At 38.7% G+C, this 15,138-nt stretch overlaps 2 protein-coding genes across 6 annotated transcripts in view; one reads left to right on the forward strand and one right to left on the reverse strand.

Moving 5' to 3' along the window:
- Nucleotides 1-911: 911 nt before the first annotated feature.
- On the forward strand, nt 912-8,806 carry LOC103701999 (monodehydroascorbate reductase 2, peroxisomal-like). 4 transcript variants are annotated; one of them, XM_008784257.6, is made up of 7 exons: nt 912-1,242; nt 3,565-3,616; nt 4,398-4,478; nt 6,076-6,194; nt 6,335-6,554; nt 6,681-6,799; nt 7,691-8,806. In XM_008784257.6, exons 1-7 carry the CDS (start codon nt 1,123-1,125, stop codon nt 8,399-8,401), a joined length of 1,422 nt encoding a protein of 473 aa, XP_008782479.3. In that variant the 5' UTR covers nt 912-1,122; the 3' UTR covers nt 8,402-8,806. The 4 variants fall into 4 exon arrangements, with proteins under 4 accessions (XP_008782479.3, XP_088558018.2, XP_038982984.3 ...); XM_039127056.3 differs by having other exon boundaries at nt 1,076-1,242; nt 6,038-6,194; nt 7,691-8,584; XM_088701892.2 differs by lacking the exon at nt 3,565-3,616 and having other exon boundaries at nt 925-1,242.
- An 872-nt stretch (nt 8,807-9,678) lies between these two features.
- The window catches only part of LOC103702000 (pantothenate kinase 2-like), a 36,374-nt gene continuing 30,914 nt past the window's right edge, over nt 9,679-15,138 (reverse strand). For both annotated transcript variants that reach the window (XM_088701890.2, XM_088701888.2), the window contains one exon: nt 9,679-9,971. The gene's annotated coding sequence lies outside the window, so the exon portion shown is untranslated. The remainder of the gene's footprint in view (nt 9,972-15,138) is intronic.

Here is a 15,138-nt window from a genome sequence, read left to right on the forward strand (position 1 = left end):
TATCCTTGCATTAAAAAATTATCAGGAATATGTTATCAATGGAATTTACAAAAGTTGTCAAATTACTCTGATTAATATATACGATCATCCGTGCAAGTACTATAAGGTGCAGGATATAGACTTGATTTTCCATCCATTTTCTAGGTAGGCTAGATGTGAATTGAGATACCAGATAGAGACAATTAATTATAATTTGCATCAATTTGAGGAAAACACTCATGCCATCTTTAAACATATTTAATATTGGCAATACTAGATTTGTCATGCATATCAAAGAGAATCAATAATAGAACTGCATAGTGAACAAAAAAAAAAGTGGAGTCTGGATTTTTTTTTTTTTTTTGTCATGACATTATATATATAAATGTGAAATGCATGTCTTGAGTATCTTACCACTAAAATCTTTTAGTATAATCTTTAATATGATGGTTAAAAATAAATGACTGCCCAGAATTTTATTTCCATGTCACACAAAAACGCATGGATGCTCGGTTTTATAAATCTTTTCTTTTTCTTGATTTTTAGCTTTAAGAATCCTTCCACCACCGATCGGTAGGTATTCTTTTCTTTTTCTTAACATATATAAAATTCCTTACTTTGGGCACTCATATAGTAGTCCATGCCCAATGAGACCACTGCACTTGAGACCATCTTTTTTAGCCTTTACTGATGTCTTATGATGCTATTATATATTATGCAGGAACTCATCTCATTAATCAAAAGTTAAAATAAAAAAAATCAAGCCATTGGTATAACTCTAATATTTTCAAATATATTTAGCTTGCTATTTCTCCATACAAAGAAATATTGTTCTCTATCTAGCACCACACTGTAGTCAATAAAATTAATAACGATTTTTTTAATAGAAAATTGTAAATAAATGGAAACAAAAATTCCAAAAATAAAACCTTGCAAAAGGCTACTGAAGCAAATTTGCTTCCATTCATGCCTTCCCAGTAAAGCAAAGAATGAGTTTGCCGAAGCAATGGAAGCTATGCTTGGAGTGCAGCAAGATCCGAGCCACAGCAGCCTCCGGGGTCAAAATAAGTACTCCATATCCATTCGCTTATCAGCCGAAGGAAGCGAGCGAGCGAGGGCGAAAGCAAGAGAAAGCCCGCCGAGATGGGGAGAGCCTTCGTCTACGTGATACTCGGCGGAGGAGTCGCCGCCGGCTACGCGGCGCTCGAGTTCGTACGGCGAGGAATCTCCCACGGCGAGCTCTGCATCATCTCCGAGGAATCCGTCAGTCTGCTCTCATTCCTTCTCTTCCCAATTCGGGTCCTTTTCTTATTGCCTCAGCTGTTCGAACCTTGGGTTCCTGTTTGATTTTAATCTATTGAACGGTGATTCTACCAATTGGATTGGAGTTTTCGTCTGTTGTTTGGAATTCGGCAAACTGAATTGCTTGAAAATTCGATGATCGAAAGGTTTTGGTGTGGGATTTTGGATTTATGGAGGACGAGGACTTTTCTTTGCTGCGTTTGGTTAGAATGCGATCTATTTGACAGTTTCTCGAACACCTAATAGCTTATATTTCTGTCTGCTTCTCTTGGATTTGGTGAATGTGGGTTCTTTTGGTAATTCGACATTTTAAGGGTCTTCTTGCGAGATTGTTGATTTAAGGGTCTTCTTGCGAGATTGTTGATTTGGTTAAAAAAAAAAAAAACTAACAGTGAAGAGAATCAACATGTGAAGTGAGAGGATGCTTTAATGTTGTTTGAGCTGATATTTGAAGAACTGTTGGTTCTCTATCACATTTTGGCAGACATCACATGATATTACATGTTTGTATTGCTGAGAGATTCATTTGGTTTAGAACGTTTTGATGAGTAGTGGTGGCCTACTCTGAGCATTCTAGGCATCATAGTGTGCTAAGAAAGAGATGAGGGTTCCCATTCTTGCTTTAGAAAGCTGAGTTGAATCTGTTTAATAAAAATCATTCCAATCTTAAAGATTGGGGGACTATTATAGAGCTATAATACAAATGTTTCAATTATACTGATTCATTTGAAAGTGTAACATGTCTAGATGTTAAGCACCATTAAGGCACACATCTATACTATTTTTGATGTTTCATGTTAAGATACAATGCTTAACCCTTTTTTGTTTTATTGGAGTCTTCTCAACATAGAATTTTGCTTTATAACTAACCACATTTTGTTGAAATGATGATGGAGAATCAGCATGCTAAAGCAAGTTATATATTGTTGTCAAGAAAGAAAAACCTAAATAGTTAGAAGTTAATACTATACTTGATGTAGACCACTTTGGCCATTATGGATAGGGCAGGATAGGGTCTAGAAGCGAGATCTGTCACATTGGGAAGACGAATCATGTGCCAAACTTTTGGAGATCATAACTTGGTCATACAATGTCCGATTGAGATGATTTTCTTTTGAAATCGAATAACTTTTCGAGATCTACAACATGGCGCCTCTCTCTAATAGAAATCACATCCCATGGCGCCTCTCTCTAAGAGGGATTACATTCCTAGCGACCAGGCCTAAATTTCGTTGTTTGGACTGGTCATACCGAATATTTTCTTTTTGGAAAATACATTGACCGGATGCATCTCCTAATCCAAGAAGAATCAGGTGGAGCAATTGAAAGCAAAATTAATGTAGAAGTCAAGATATATCTTCTCTAAAATTTTAGCTTTTTTCTACTAGTCATATCTATTTTAGGAAAGTGAGTCCTATTACAAATAGGAGAAGAATTTGATTTGAATTGTGCAAGAGCAGACATCTCCATTATAAATAGAGGCTATGTACCTCAATTTTGTGATTATCAATTAAATCATCAATTGATTAGCAATGAAAGAAAAGGGGATGTATACCCTACTTTTTCAAAATTTTCATCTTTTTTTAATTTTTTTTTTGAGAAATTTGAGTTGAACGGGTTGAGACAATTCTTTTTTCTCTCCAATCGGATTAGTATAATTAAATGCTATAACTGAATGACTTTATAAAGCTTAAGCTGATAAAGAAATAGTCAAGAATGTATATTGAGCAACACTCCCTGCGCGTGTGGCCTGGACCATGCACGTGGAGGGATAACTAAGTCAAGTCATACCAGAGTCAGGATAACAGATAACCTGGATGATTGAATAACAGAACTGGAGGGGTTTCGAACTCACCTAACTCCAGCAAAATTAAGCTCCAGTACAATGTTAACTAATTAATTGATCCTAAAAGCTTAAGCTGATAGGGAAAGGATCAAAAATATATGTCGGGCTTAACAACAAATATATAAAATGATAAACTCATAAAAGTTACAAACGCTATGTATTTGAAAGAGCTAAATGCCTTTGTTGATACTATCATGTTATCAACGTAGGAGAACCTTAGAAGCACCAAATAATGATGTTAGATTTGTGACTCATATTCTAGGAATTCAATCATAAGAAGCACCAGATACATGTGTTTCGCTTAAACTTCAATCATGGTGACTATATAACTGAATAAAACAAGCTTTAAAATAGTGTAACTTTTTTGCTTATTTGACTGTGCATTCCATTTGCTGTTGACATGGGATTTTCTTGATTAAATTCTGTGTTGCTGGCAGGTTGCACCTTATGAACGGCCTGCACTGAGCAAAGGATTTTTACTTCCAGAAGGTGTCGATTCAGCACTGGTTCACTATTAATGAAATTGATATGCTGATAAAACATATAAAACAGATTTTATTTCCCCCATATCAAATATGCATGCTTCTCATCCACCGTATTGAGCATACTCTCTTCTTTTCCTACACAAGCACATCATCAATGTCTTTGTTTTAAATTTCTATTCACCTTATCTTGTTACACTTTCAGTTTCATCAAGTGATGATCATAGCTTAAAAATCAGTGAGTCACCGACTCAAATTGGAGTCTGCCCCTGAGTTGAAATCTGTGACAATTTATTTGAGACTCAGCTGATTTATGGAGCTCAGAAGCTCAGTCATTTTACAAATCAACTCAAGTGGCTAGCTGAGTCTTGACTCTTTGTTGTCCAGCATTTTGTAATTCTATGTCCTCAATATCTCTGTTCAATTTTCGCATATTGTCCAGTTGTAGAGTATTCTATATCAAGAATTGCCTAGGTCTTCAAGTCAATTTGATGCTCTGAATGAAGACTTGTTTTACCTAGAAATTGACATGCGGTGGTGGCGACATTCTTCTCCTATTTGCCTACCAACGCATAAACTAAAGTTTCAAATGGCACCCAGCATTCTTTAGCATCCAAAAGCCTGTCTTGTTTTACTATTCACTGATAACATGAATTGAACTCCACATTTTTACTTTTCTTATGTAGTAGATTCTATTTTTAGTGCTAATGCTTTATACCACATAATATGATCTTCGTACTTCTTTTTCTGCATACTTGGACTTGATATTACACTATCGTTACCTGCAGATCCTGCACGCCTTCCATCATTTCATACTTGTGTAGGTGCCAATGAGGAGATGTTGACACCGAAATGGTATAGGGAGAATGGTAAAGATTTCTTGATTTCTCCTAGATCTTCAGTTCCAGTTGCTGTTTCTTTCATTTGGCATTGTTTTCAATAGCATTTTTTTTCGTGTGCTTTAATTTCTTAGCATGTAAATCAACTTGGCAAACAGAAAATAACCTGCAGGATATACACGCGACTGAAATAATATTTTTGATAATATATTAGTATGTTTGAGGAATCTCAATAGTGCTGTATCATGTTTATGGTTTGAATGATATATAAATGTAAGCACGTACTGATATAAACGTCCAAATGTTTAAGATATAAAATTTGGGTGTGTAGAACCTGAAGCAGACTCTCTTTGTTGTACTTTATGTTACTGTAATAGGCACGTGATTTAGTGCATTGGCATTCTTGCATGATGATCTTAGAATTCAAAGTTAAAAACCTGAATCGGCATGGTTCGCCACCTTTTGTTTTAGCAGAACTGAATCAGGTACATTTCGGTCCTCCTCTCTATTCTCTAGGTTCAGTAGCAGTTCTTTACCATTAATGGAGTTATTATAGAATTGTAAATTTGGGTGTATTTTTGATGTAGGGTCTGAGGAAGGGATGTCAGTAAGACAAGTTGTTACTGCTCTTGTAATTCTGTACATTTCCTATATATATATATGTGGATTGGGGGTGGGGGATACAGTGCAGTTTGGTTGGGATGCAGTGGCTAGAGCAAGCATTGTCTTTTTAGTTCTATTCAATTTGGAAATCCATGGATAAATGTCTTCCTCATATGACACATAATATATGCAGGAATTAGATTGCCTTTCTTGTCTTCTTATTTCTGATTGTTCACCTATATTGCCTATTTTTGGTCAAAAACTACATTTGTTCAAATTTAAGCTATAAAATGTTCTGTAGTGGGTAGGGGCTTAGGGCCAAAGGTTAGGACCCACCAATCAGTAATTGTAGGGTCAGCAAAGCATCAGATAATTATTATTTACTTTATCCTACACATCAAGCAGAATTTAGTTTGAAGGGTTCCGATAAACCTAAGGTTTCACAATTTGTATCAACTGTGGAATCTTATTCTCCATATACATATTTGAAGGTAAAAAAAGTGTTATTACCAAAATGCCCACAATGTTTATCTATTCCAATTAGAAATTAAAGTAGCGGGTGCCTTACCATGCCAGTCATGGGATGACACGGCATAATACTGTTTCGTGCCTGGTCATGCTCTTCGCATGCCAAGCTGTGGCCAACAAAATGAGTTGATGCCAACCTAGATCAATAGATGCCTGTGGGTGCTGGACCAACACAAAATGGCATGGACTGATGCAGACTGGCAGAGACTGTTAAGCATGGCACGAATGTTCCATTTTACCATTTTCTTACCTGTCTGGCATGCTTCACAGCATTGGCTCTGCACCAGTATGTCGCTATACCTTTGTCCTTGACCCAGATTGAGCTTACACTTGCCGACTCTTACACATCAATGCATCAATTTCCAATATCTTTTGCTTTTTTGCTATGACTCTCCTGATATTGTACCTGCCAACTCATAATGTTTATAAATAATACGATATCTCTTTTTCATTACTAGGAGCTTCTAAATGCAAAGTTGTGGCCTTGCTTTTCTAGGCATCGAACTTGTTCTTGGAACTAAGGTAAAGTCTGCTGATGTGACACGGAAGACATTGCTTACGGCAACTGGGGAGACTATTAGTTACAAGATTCTTATCATTGCAACAGGTGCTCGGGTATTGAATCTAATTTCTTTCTTGTATAATTAAATTCTTATCAGTTATAATTCTATGAGAGACTTTAAAAGAATTTAAAATTTTAAGCAGTATATCCGGAGCCATACTTGCCGATCTATAATGCCAGTGTTACCTTGTAGGCTATAAAGCTCGAAGAATTTGAAGTGAGGGGATCTGATGCTGAAAATGTGTGTTATTTACGCAATTTGGCTGATGCAAGTAGGCTGGTGGATGTAATGCGCTCTTGTACTGGCGGAAATGCTGTTGTCGTTGGTGGTGGCTACATTGGCATGGAATGCACAGCAGCTTTAGTTAAAAATCAAATAAAAGTAACCTGGGTCTTCCCTGGGAAGCATTGCAGTAAGTATTTAGTGTTCTGCCGTACTTTTATTATAAATGCATTTCAGCAGTCGCCCTTTTAGACGTATACCTTTGCAATTCCGAGTACACTGCATAATCTGACTAGAATCCTGGCCGTGTTTACAGTGGGTCGTCTATTTACACCAAAGATCGCTTTGTTTTATGAAGACTATTACAAGTCAATGGGAGTTAATTTCATAAAAGGAACAGTGCTGACATCATTTGAAAATGACTCAGGGAGGAAGGTGACATCTTGTTCTATTAATCATCTCGGCTGCAGTTAGTTAAACTTTATACTTTGAGAATGTTGGTGTATCCGGATCCTGTAGCAAACAGCATGATGAATGCTGCTCGGCATCGAGCACCACACAAGCCACAAAGTCGTAGTGTGATGAACTTTGCTTTGGGCTACTTAGATTTTGAGGAGATGGTCAAACATAGCATATGGAAACCATCATAAAATGCAATTTTGCTGACCGGAACCTGGATCCGAATGTTAGCCTGAGAATCAAGACTTAGGTCACTGTGGGGTTAGTACAAAGTTGAATGCTATGCAGATTTTACAGCATATGGGAAATGATAATAGAAAAAGGTCATTTCCATTTAAATCTTGATAAATATTGGATATATATAGAGATGCGAATATTCTCAACACAATAGGCTTTACAATGTTTATATTGCTGATTCTAGGAAGTCTGAAGCTGCATATTCTTTGCTTATAAATAGGCATGCATATGATCTTATGCAGACAGTTAGCTATTAACTTCCTGGACTTCAGTTCTATGTAATATGCATCATAGTAGCACTGCTTACCACATTATTAAGCAAAATATTATCTTTTTCTTTATGAAGAACAGATGTTTAGTTTTTTTTTTTTTCATGAGAAACTGGAGCTATTATGTTTAAAGCTTTTTAGACCTAGATTACGCCAGTTGATTTTAAATTATCTTATATTTGAGGTTTTATATTTCAAAATTTTCTTTTTAACTGAACTTTCCTTTTTTTTTCCCACTATAAAAGAAGAATAATTTGTCCAGTGTGGGCACTGTCTAGGGATCGATCGACAATTTAGGCACCTGCAAAATTCAACTGCTCTCACTAGCAGTAATTATTTTATCTGATTGGCCCTGCTACAGGTGACAGCAGTGGTTCTTAAAGATGGCAGACGCCTTCCTGCTGACATGGTTGTGGTGGGCATCGGCATCCGTGCAAACACCGGTCTATTTGAAGGTCAGCTGAATATGGATAAAGGTGGCATTAAGGTGAATGGACGAATGCAAACTAGCAACAGCTCCGTGTATGCTGTTGGTGATGTTGCTGCATTCCCGATCAAACTCTTCGGCAACGACGTCCGGCGACTAGAGCATGTCGACTCTGCACGAAAGACCGCAAGGCATGCAGTGGCTGCGATCATGGCACCTCGCAAAACTGGCGACCTCGACTATCTGCCATTCTTCTACTCCAGAGTCTTCACACTATCTTGGCAGTTCTATGGGGATAACGTTGGCGAAGTCGTCCACTTTGGTGATCTTTCCAGTGGGAGGTTTGGTGCATATTGGGTCGACCAAGGCCGGATAATGGGAGCTTTCCTTGAGAGTGGAAGCAGAAAGGAGTACGAGGCAATAGCAAAGGCTGTTAAGCTCAAGGCGACGGTCGAGGACATGGCTAAGCTTGAAAGAGAAGGCCTTGAATTTGCTTTCCAGGTAAGCCAGCGGGCAATGCAGGAGAGTGGGCTTGTTCTGGAAAGGCTGACACCGTGTGCATGGCATGCCTCGGCTGCTGCCGCTGCGGCTCTGTCAATCGCTGCATTTGCTTACTGGTACGACTGGTGGCGCCCGATATGGTGACAATTATAAAAAAGAATTACGGAAAGAATTGGTGCAGCATCTATAGGAATGCATTAGAGCCAACACCAAGTGGTTGAAGGTAGAGGGAGGCTTTGTTGCAGTGCGGTGAGAGCTTCTCAAAAGGGCTGGCATGAGTTCAGACCTTCGTAGTCACGATTCGTCTTGCAATGACCATCTTGTGTACCCCTCTGTGACTCTGTGTGTGAGATCGAATGAGCTGGACCTGGGCTAAGTTATCAAAGTAGTCCATAGGGCTGGCCCAATATACTGTAAAAGTTTGATCATGGTCTAGCCCATTTGCATCCGTAAAGGTCGATCCAGCGTGTAGTTTTCCAATTGGAACTTTCTTTTTCTTTTCTTTTTTTTTTAATAAAAAAAATGAACCTCAGAACACTTGCTTTTCAAGCGTTCGTTTGTTTAATACATTCAAAGATAAATTTTATATTTTAGAAAAAAGAAAAATGTGGCGGCAAATTTTATCTTTTGCATTATAGATCAGGATGGCTACCCGAACTTCAAATAAACAAATTTAAGACGGGAATAATTTATAATTAATACCTCTGACATGTGGTGGCAAACTGTTCACTTTAACATCACAGATTAATTTTTACAAACGCCAAAATTGCAGAAAATTGTGTTTGTTGTGTCCGGTGTCTTTAACAGATTTTGAGTTCTAACGCTTCAAAGTTTTGATTAAGGTTACTCATGTTGGATCTGAGGGAAAAATTCTCTCCATCATGGGCCATGTTTAATATACCCAATGATGCCACCCAAGACCGACCTCCTTGAGATGATTTTTATTTAGTTGGTAATTTCATTGAAAAACTGGTCACCGGATAAGTCTCATGAGCGGTCAATCATCATTTTTATATTAAAATAACGGTATTCTATTTTTTCTATTATTAATTAATAGCTTTCGTAACATAGCATTTAACGTTACCATTTAGCTGTTTCTCGTCCAGACAGCTGCGCTTCAATTCATGACAACGTTCGGACATTTCTTTCAAACTTGGCTTTTCACACCTCTAGTTGTAGGTAGCAATCTTCAAGATTAAACTGGACTCATTCGCTTAAATCTCTCCGACTACACGGTTTTTTTAACGGCAATTTTCCATTTACGGCTCCATATGTGGACAAAAGAGACCTTAAAATATTATTTGATCTCAGCTTATTTAAACCCGAATGAACTGGTTTCTGAACCCAGCTGCATTTATTAACAGCTCGTAAGCCATTACTGTATTTCAAAACTTTAGCTCGCCAGTGGCAAGAGAGTCAAAGCCGTATAACCGCTGCAAAAGCAACTGATTTGGTTACTATAACTGGAAGTTTTTACATAGAAGCAGAATTCTAAATGCTCATGGATCACATACATGACCCCAATATTTCTACAAATACTGTGGTTTTTGAAAAATACAAGCTACATCTCTGTTTTCCTGCAACCTAAATCTGTAAGATCAACTGGCACTTCTGAACCGGATGGCTGTTTTATTTCATATGAACTGCTAACGTCAAAAATCAGAGACGTAAGCAACCTCTGTGATGCAGATTATTTATTTATTCCTAACGGAAGCTGCCAAAAAAAAAAAAGCACTTGAGATATCATATTGACAAATGAAGACATGGTCAGCTTATGATTTGTTCAAGCAAGCAAAAGAATGATGAGCTAAAATATGCCTAAGAAAGAGAATGAGATTATCAGCTCGGAGGTATATGACAAGTATGAAGGTGCAATTACAAGTGTGAGAATAAGTTAAACCAATGCTTTTCTAAGAATTAAAGGCCTTTCAAAATTAAAACCTGCACTCTTACTGATGAAACACGAATGTGCCGGATGATGAGACAAAATCCGGGATGAGGATATGACAAACTTAATATGAGATTGTATGACAAAGATGAAACCATATAGAGGCTACATATGAGACAGACCAAAAAATAAAATAAGAGGCATCATGACGAACTGTGTATACAGAAAAATATATAGTGTAATGAGATTTCGACCATATTATAGTTGGAGCCTATTTACATAGGCCACATGCTTTTGTGCATTTCATCTATAACAATCCACGACCTAATTCTGTGTAAGTACTCAAGATCTACCCAACGAATAACCGATATAGGACTAAACATACGCCTGCACGGATCCTCACATGCTCCCTCTGTTTAAATCCCGATGTCCTTGTCGGGCTAATGGTGCAAATCCATTCAAATCTAATCACAAGCACCACGATCAGCTCGTGGTCAGCCTCAATGGATCCGTGCCGCAGTGTCTCCTAGTTCACATAGGTTATAGGCCTGGTCCGCTCTGATGCCATTTGTAACAACCCAGGACCTCACCTAAAATAGTTAGCTAGAAGATATTATTTGGGTGTTCCTTTGTAAGTACCTAAGATTTATCCATCGAATAAATGATGTGGGACTAAACACATGCCTGCACGGGTCCTCACACCATTAGTTTGCTATATCTGAAGCAAGACATCCTAGCATATAATCCATCATTATCCTACTACATAATTAAGGTTGCATGGAGAATGGATGGACCCGCTTGAATTAATTCGAAATTAATCAACCCAACACGAACAAAAATCATTTGGATTCAAAAACATGACCAATTTCGAATATGGATTAGAGTTGTTTCACTAAATCCCTAATCCAAACCCCACCTAACCTGAGTCAATACAAAACTAGAATACTATATATTTCAAGGACTGCCAAACTGCCCGGTTCGGGCAGTGCCGAACCGACACGGTGTAAAATTGGGTTGGTTCGCCTATTACTTTCGGTTCTGGCCGGTATTAGTTCGCCTATTTCTATCGGTTCCGGCCTCCCCATACCGGTCGAAACCCATACAAAACCGGCCGGAACCGGTCACTGACCGACCGGAACCAGGTCGGTTCGGTGTAGACTCGGTGTGAATCGAAACCGGCCGGTTTGCATCGAGTCAACTCAGTTCTAAATCGGGTTGACACTGTAGCAGCCAATCGAACCGGATTGACACTGCAACAGTCAATAAGCATCAGGTTTGTGTTGGGAAGGACAATGGGCTAAGCGCAATATTCCACACGTTCTTTCAGCTGATCAGCCACAGCCACAGTCACAGGAGAGCCAGTCACCACATGACTCCTTGTCTGAGACATCATCTTAAAGATATGATCGAGAGATGCTTAGACGAAGCCACTATACTACCCGGTTGACTCGGTCAGGAGGGCAACATATCCTTCCAGCATAGCCAGACAGAGAGGAGCACGAAGGATAAAAAGACAGCTACCCAGCACATTATAAAAGAAAAACAAAAAGCACTTGCAGTTCGAATGGAGAGTGTTGAGAAGTCAGTACACTCAGATTCAAAGATCAAAAGCAGCAGCGATGACAGTTCTAATAGTTATGGATCTTTCGGTCAAGAAGAGAGTGGACAAGAGACCACTATTTATGAGACAGTCGCAGGATGATATTCGATTCACTGGTGAGTTCCACTTTACACATACTACACAGAATAGGGACCACGGTACACGATCTGGTAGAGCCCGCAAGGATACGATTGCATATAGGAGACGAACTCCTGTAAGTCATTCAGGAGGACACAATGCCGCTGTAGATGACCTCGCACGTGGAGTAGGATCTATAGACGTATCAGGTTCCAAGTTGTATATTGAATTTTAATATCCGCAGCCACAGGCAACCTATGATACATATAGATACACCACAGACAACCAATGATTCATACGGATACGGATATGGTGCATCTGAGGCATCTTCCAGTAGCTACTATCCTATGCAACTCGGAACATCTTACAGGTCGGATTTTGCTGTCGGCATATTCGGATGGGCCCTTCCATAGCCGTATTATCAGTTAGAGGACACCTTTCAGAGCAAGAGCTTCAGTGAGAGATCCGAGAGTGCTTATTGTTGGGAATTGTATCCTAAATGTCAATCGTCAGCATATTGATGATTGAATATTGTAAATAAATTGACAAATTAATAAAGTATTATTTGGCATGATTCATCATTTCATCTTCAAATGAACTCTTATATGATGAAGTCCTTAGGACTTATGTTATGATAAAGGAGGATTTATCTTTGAGTCCTTAAACTTGTTCGCGACCAAATGATATGTTGTTACTAGGACGACAACATTATCGAGATTAGGTCGTTGTGTGACATATACGTTGGTTGTCCTCTTAACCAAGGAGTGTGGAGACACTGGTATGCCATACAGGTGAAGTGTAGGAGTACATTTCACTGAACGTGACCAATTCCGGAATGCTCTACTGTCGAGAGATATTCCGAGTGGATATGGGTATAAGTTTGGCCCTCTGACCTGAGACCGCAACCTGTGACTAGCAAGCAACTCACTGTACTTTGGTACCGGACTACCTGAATTTCTAATTCAGTGACGGAAGGTCACTGGGTGCAGTCAAGTACTTGCGTAGTCAGTTGTGAGTCAAGATGGAATTGACCCCTCCTGGAAACAGGAATAATATCTTGTGATTAATTTAGCAAAACCTTGGCCAGGGTAATCCCAGTGAGGAGTCACGGGATATCTAAAGTTAATCACATAATGGATGTACTAATTATAGGGTTGACAGTGAGCTCTAAGTCATCCTGGCATTAAGAGTCAAAGGGATTGAATTATACAGTAACCATAGTTCAGGATTCCAGAATATTTGCTTCGCATATATTCGGCCTATTCGGACGTCGGGTACCATTGCTAGATGGTCACATCGATTAGTGTAGGAAGTCGTTCCTATACTACCGGCTTAGGTTCGAACCCTTGAGGTCACACGCATAGAAGATTCCTGATTGATCAAGAAGGCTGATGAATGATTAAGAATCATTCAGGGGTAATTTGGTCAATTCGATTGGCAAATTATCTTATAAAATAATTAAAGTAATTATCGGAGGATTAATTAGTAATTAGATTGCTAATGAACTCAATTGGATTGAGTAATTAGACTAAGGATGAGCCAAATTGAATTAGATTCAATTCTGGGCTCAATCAGGGTTTTTGACCTGATTGGATTAGGTCTGAATCAAGAGGACTTAGGTTGACCAAATTAAATTAGATTAAATTTGTGCTTAATTAGGGATTGACCTAATTGGATTAGGTTCAACCCATGGTAATTGAATCATTCTAATTGTTAGGATTTAATTAAATTAAATGGGTTTGATCTGAAACTATTCGGATCTTGAAATCCACTTGTCACATATCCATGCATGGCGCCATAAATTGATTTTTAATATGATTAAAAATTAATTTAATTTATTTAATGGTGCCATGGGACACTTGGCAACATCAGGGACCTCTTTCATCATTAGATGGGTCGAAATGGAGAGATAAATTCATGAAAAGAATTGGATAAGATCAAATTCTCTCTCTTCATGACATATGCCATCCTTATCTTTATCTCACTTCTAATTAAGGTTGAATTTCGAATTTAATCACCACAAAATCACCACGTGACCCTCTAATCTGATTAGGGGCATGGGAATTTCGAAATTGAAAGAGGGAAGTGGCAACATGATGAATGGTTTAGATTAGATCAAGCTTCATCATGTAATGGCACATGAACTTGAATTTTGAATTCAAAATTCAAAACCCCACAAAATCCTCCACAAATATGGGATGGTTGGCATGAAGTTAGGTAGGAGAGCAACATTAAAAGGACCTCCATCATCTGGTGGTCGAATTCAAGGAAAAAAGAGAGAAAAAGAAGAAGAAAAAAGGGAAAAGAAAAGAGAGGAACCCTAGTTCATGCATGGAAAAATTCTGCATTCAATCTAGCTGACTTCTTCCTCCTCTAAGTCCATCGCGCCATTAGTGTTAGGGGTCCCTGATAAGAGTCTTTAGATCAGATCTAAGTCCTCTTCAATCCCTTTAAACCTTTCCTCCAAGTTCTTCCAAGAAGGCGGATCAAAAGTTGATAGTGTTTGGAAGATCAAATTTCAGCCTCAAGAAATTCTGCGCAAGCTAGCACTTCCGCAGGATTGGATCTCTTCAGGAACTTCGCGTGGACTTCTCGTAGAGGCCATTCGTGTGCGTGGCTGCGAAGTCGAGGATCAGATCCACAAGTTTCATCCATCATAAAAGGTATTAATCCTACATTAATCTTTTATTATGGTGTCAAGATCTAGGTCTGATTCCCCGAGGTTTTACCCTCTTTTGGGGCTCCTCACGGAGATATCTCCAGAATCCATTCAATGGATATTCGGAGATTAATCGGAATAGAGTTCTTAAGTTTCAGATCTGATAGTTAATCATGCATGAAAGTTTTAGCATAATTGTTTAAACGATTCCGGCATAATCCTATGTGTTCTTAAGGTGCTGATTTCTAGATTTGATCTTGTAAGCATGCATGAATTAAATTGTTTGATTCGATTTTTCCGCTGCGTTTTAAAACTTAAAAAGAACTACGTATGGCTTGATCCCCCTTATGAAGGGGTACGTAGGCAACCCGATCAGGTTCAGCCATGGTTTTAAAAAAAAAAAAAAATCCGCATGCTTAACACCGAAGAACCTAGGATTCACTTTCAGTGGTATCAGACCAAAGGTCCAAGAGTTGTGACCGATCTCCGGAAACTCTCACGCGTGATCGTGTGACGAAGCGTGGCTCTCCGTCCGGAGGCGTATAGAGATGCGTGCTCTGATAGGTATACATGGGTGTCACCCTATTTTTAATAGGACCGAACCCATGTAGGAGTGGAGACTACCCCTTTCAGTGGCATCAGAGCCAGGTTCATGT

Source organism: Phoenix dactylifera, chromosome 7 (genome assembly GCF_051530095.1).
Source record: "Phoenix dactylifera cultivar Ajwa chromosome 7, Ajwa_hap1_PhDact_Kaust_v1.1, whole genome shotgun sequence".
NCBI lineage: Eukaryota > Viridiplantae > Streptophyta > Magnoliopsida > Arecales > Arecaceae > Phoenix > Phoenix dactylifera.

Excerpts from the sequence above, each read along its gene's own strand:
- LOC103701999 (XM_088701892.2), top strand. The coding sequence starts at position 969 with ATGAGTTTGCCGAAGCAATGGAAGCTATGCTTGGAGTGCAGCAAGATC. Across the intron at positions 6,195-6,334 it reads TCATTGCAACAGGTGCTCGG|GCTATAAAGCTCGAAGAATT; the intron begins GTATTGAATCTA and ends GTTACCTTGTAG. Across the intron at positions 6,555-6,680 it reads CTTCCCTGGGAAGCATTGCA|TGGGTCGTCTATTTACACCA; the intron begins GTAAGTATTTAG and ends CCGTGTTTACAG.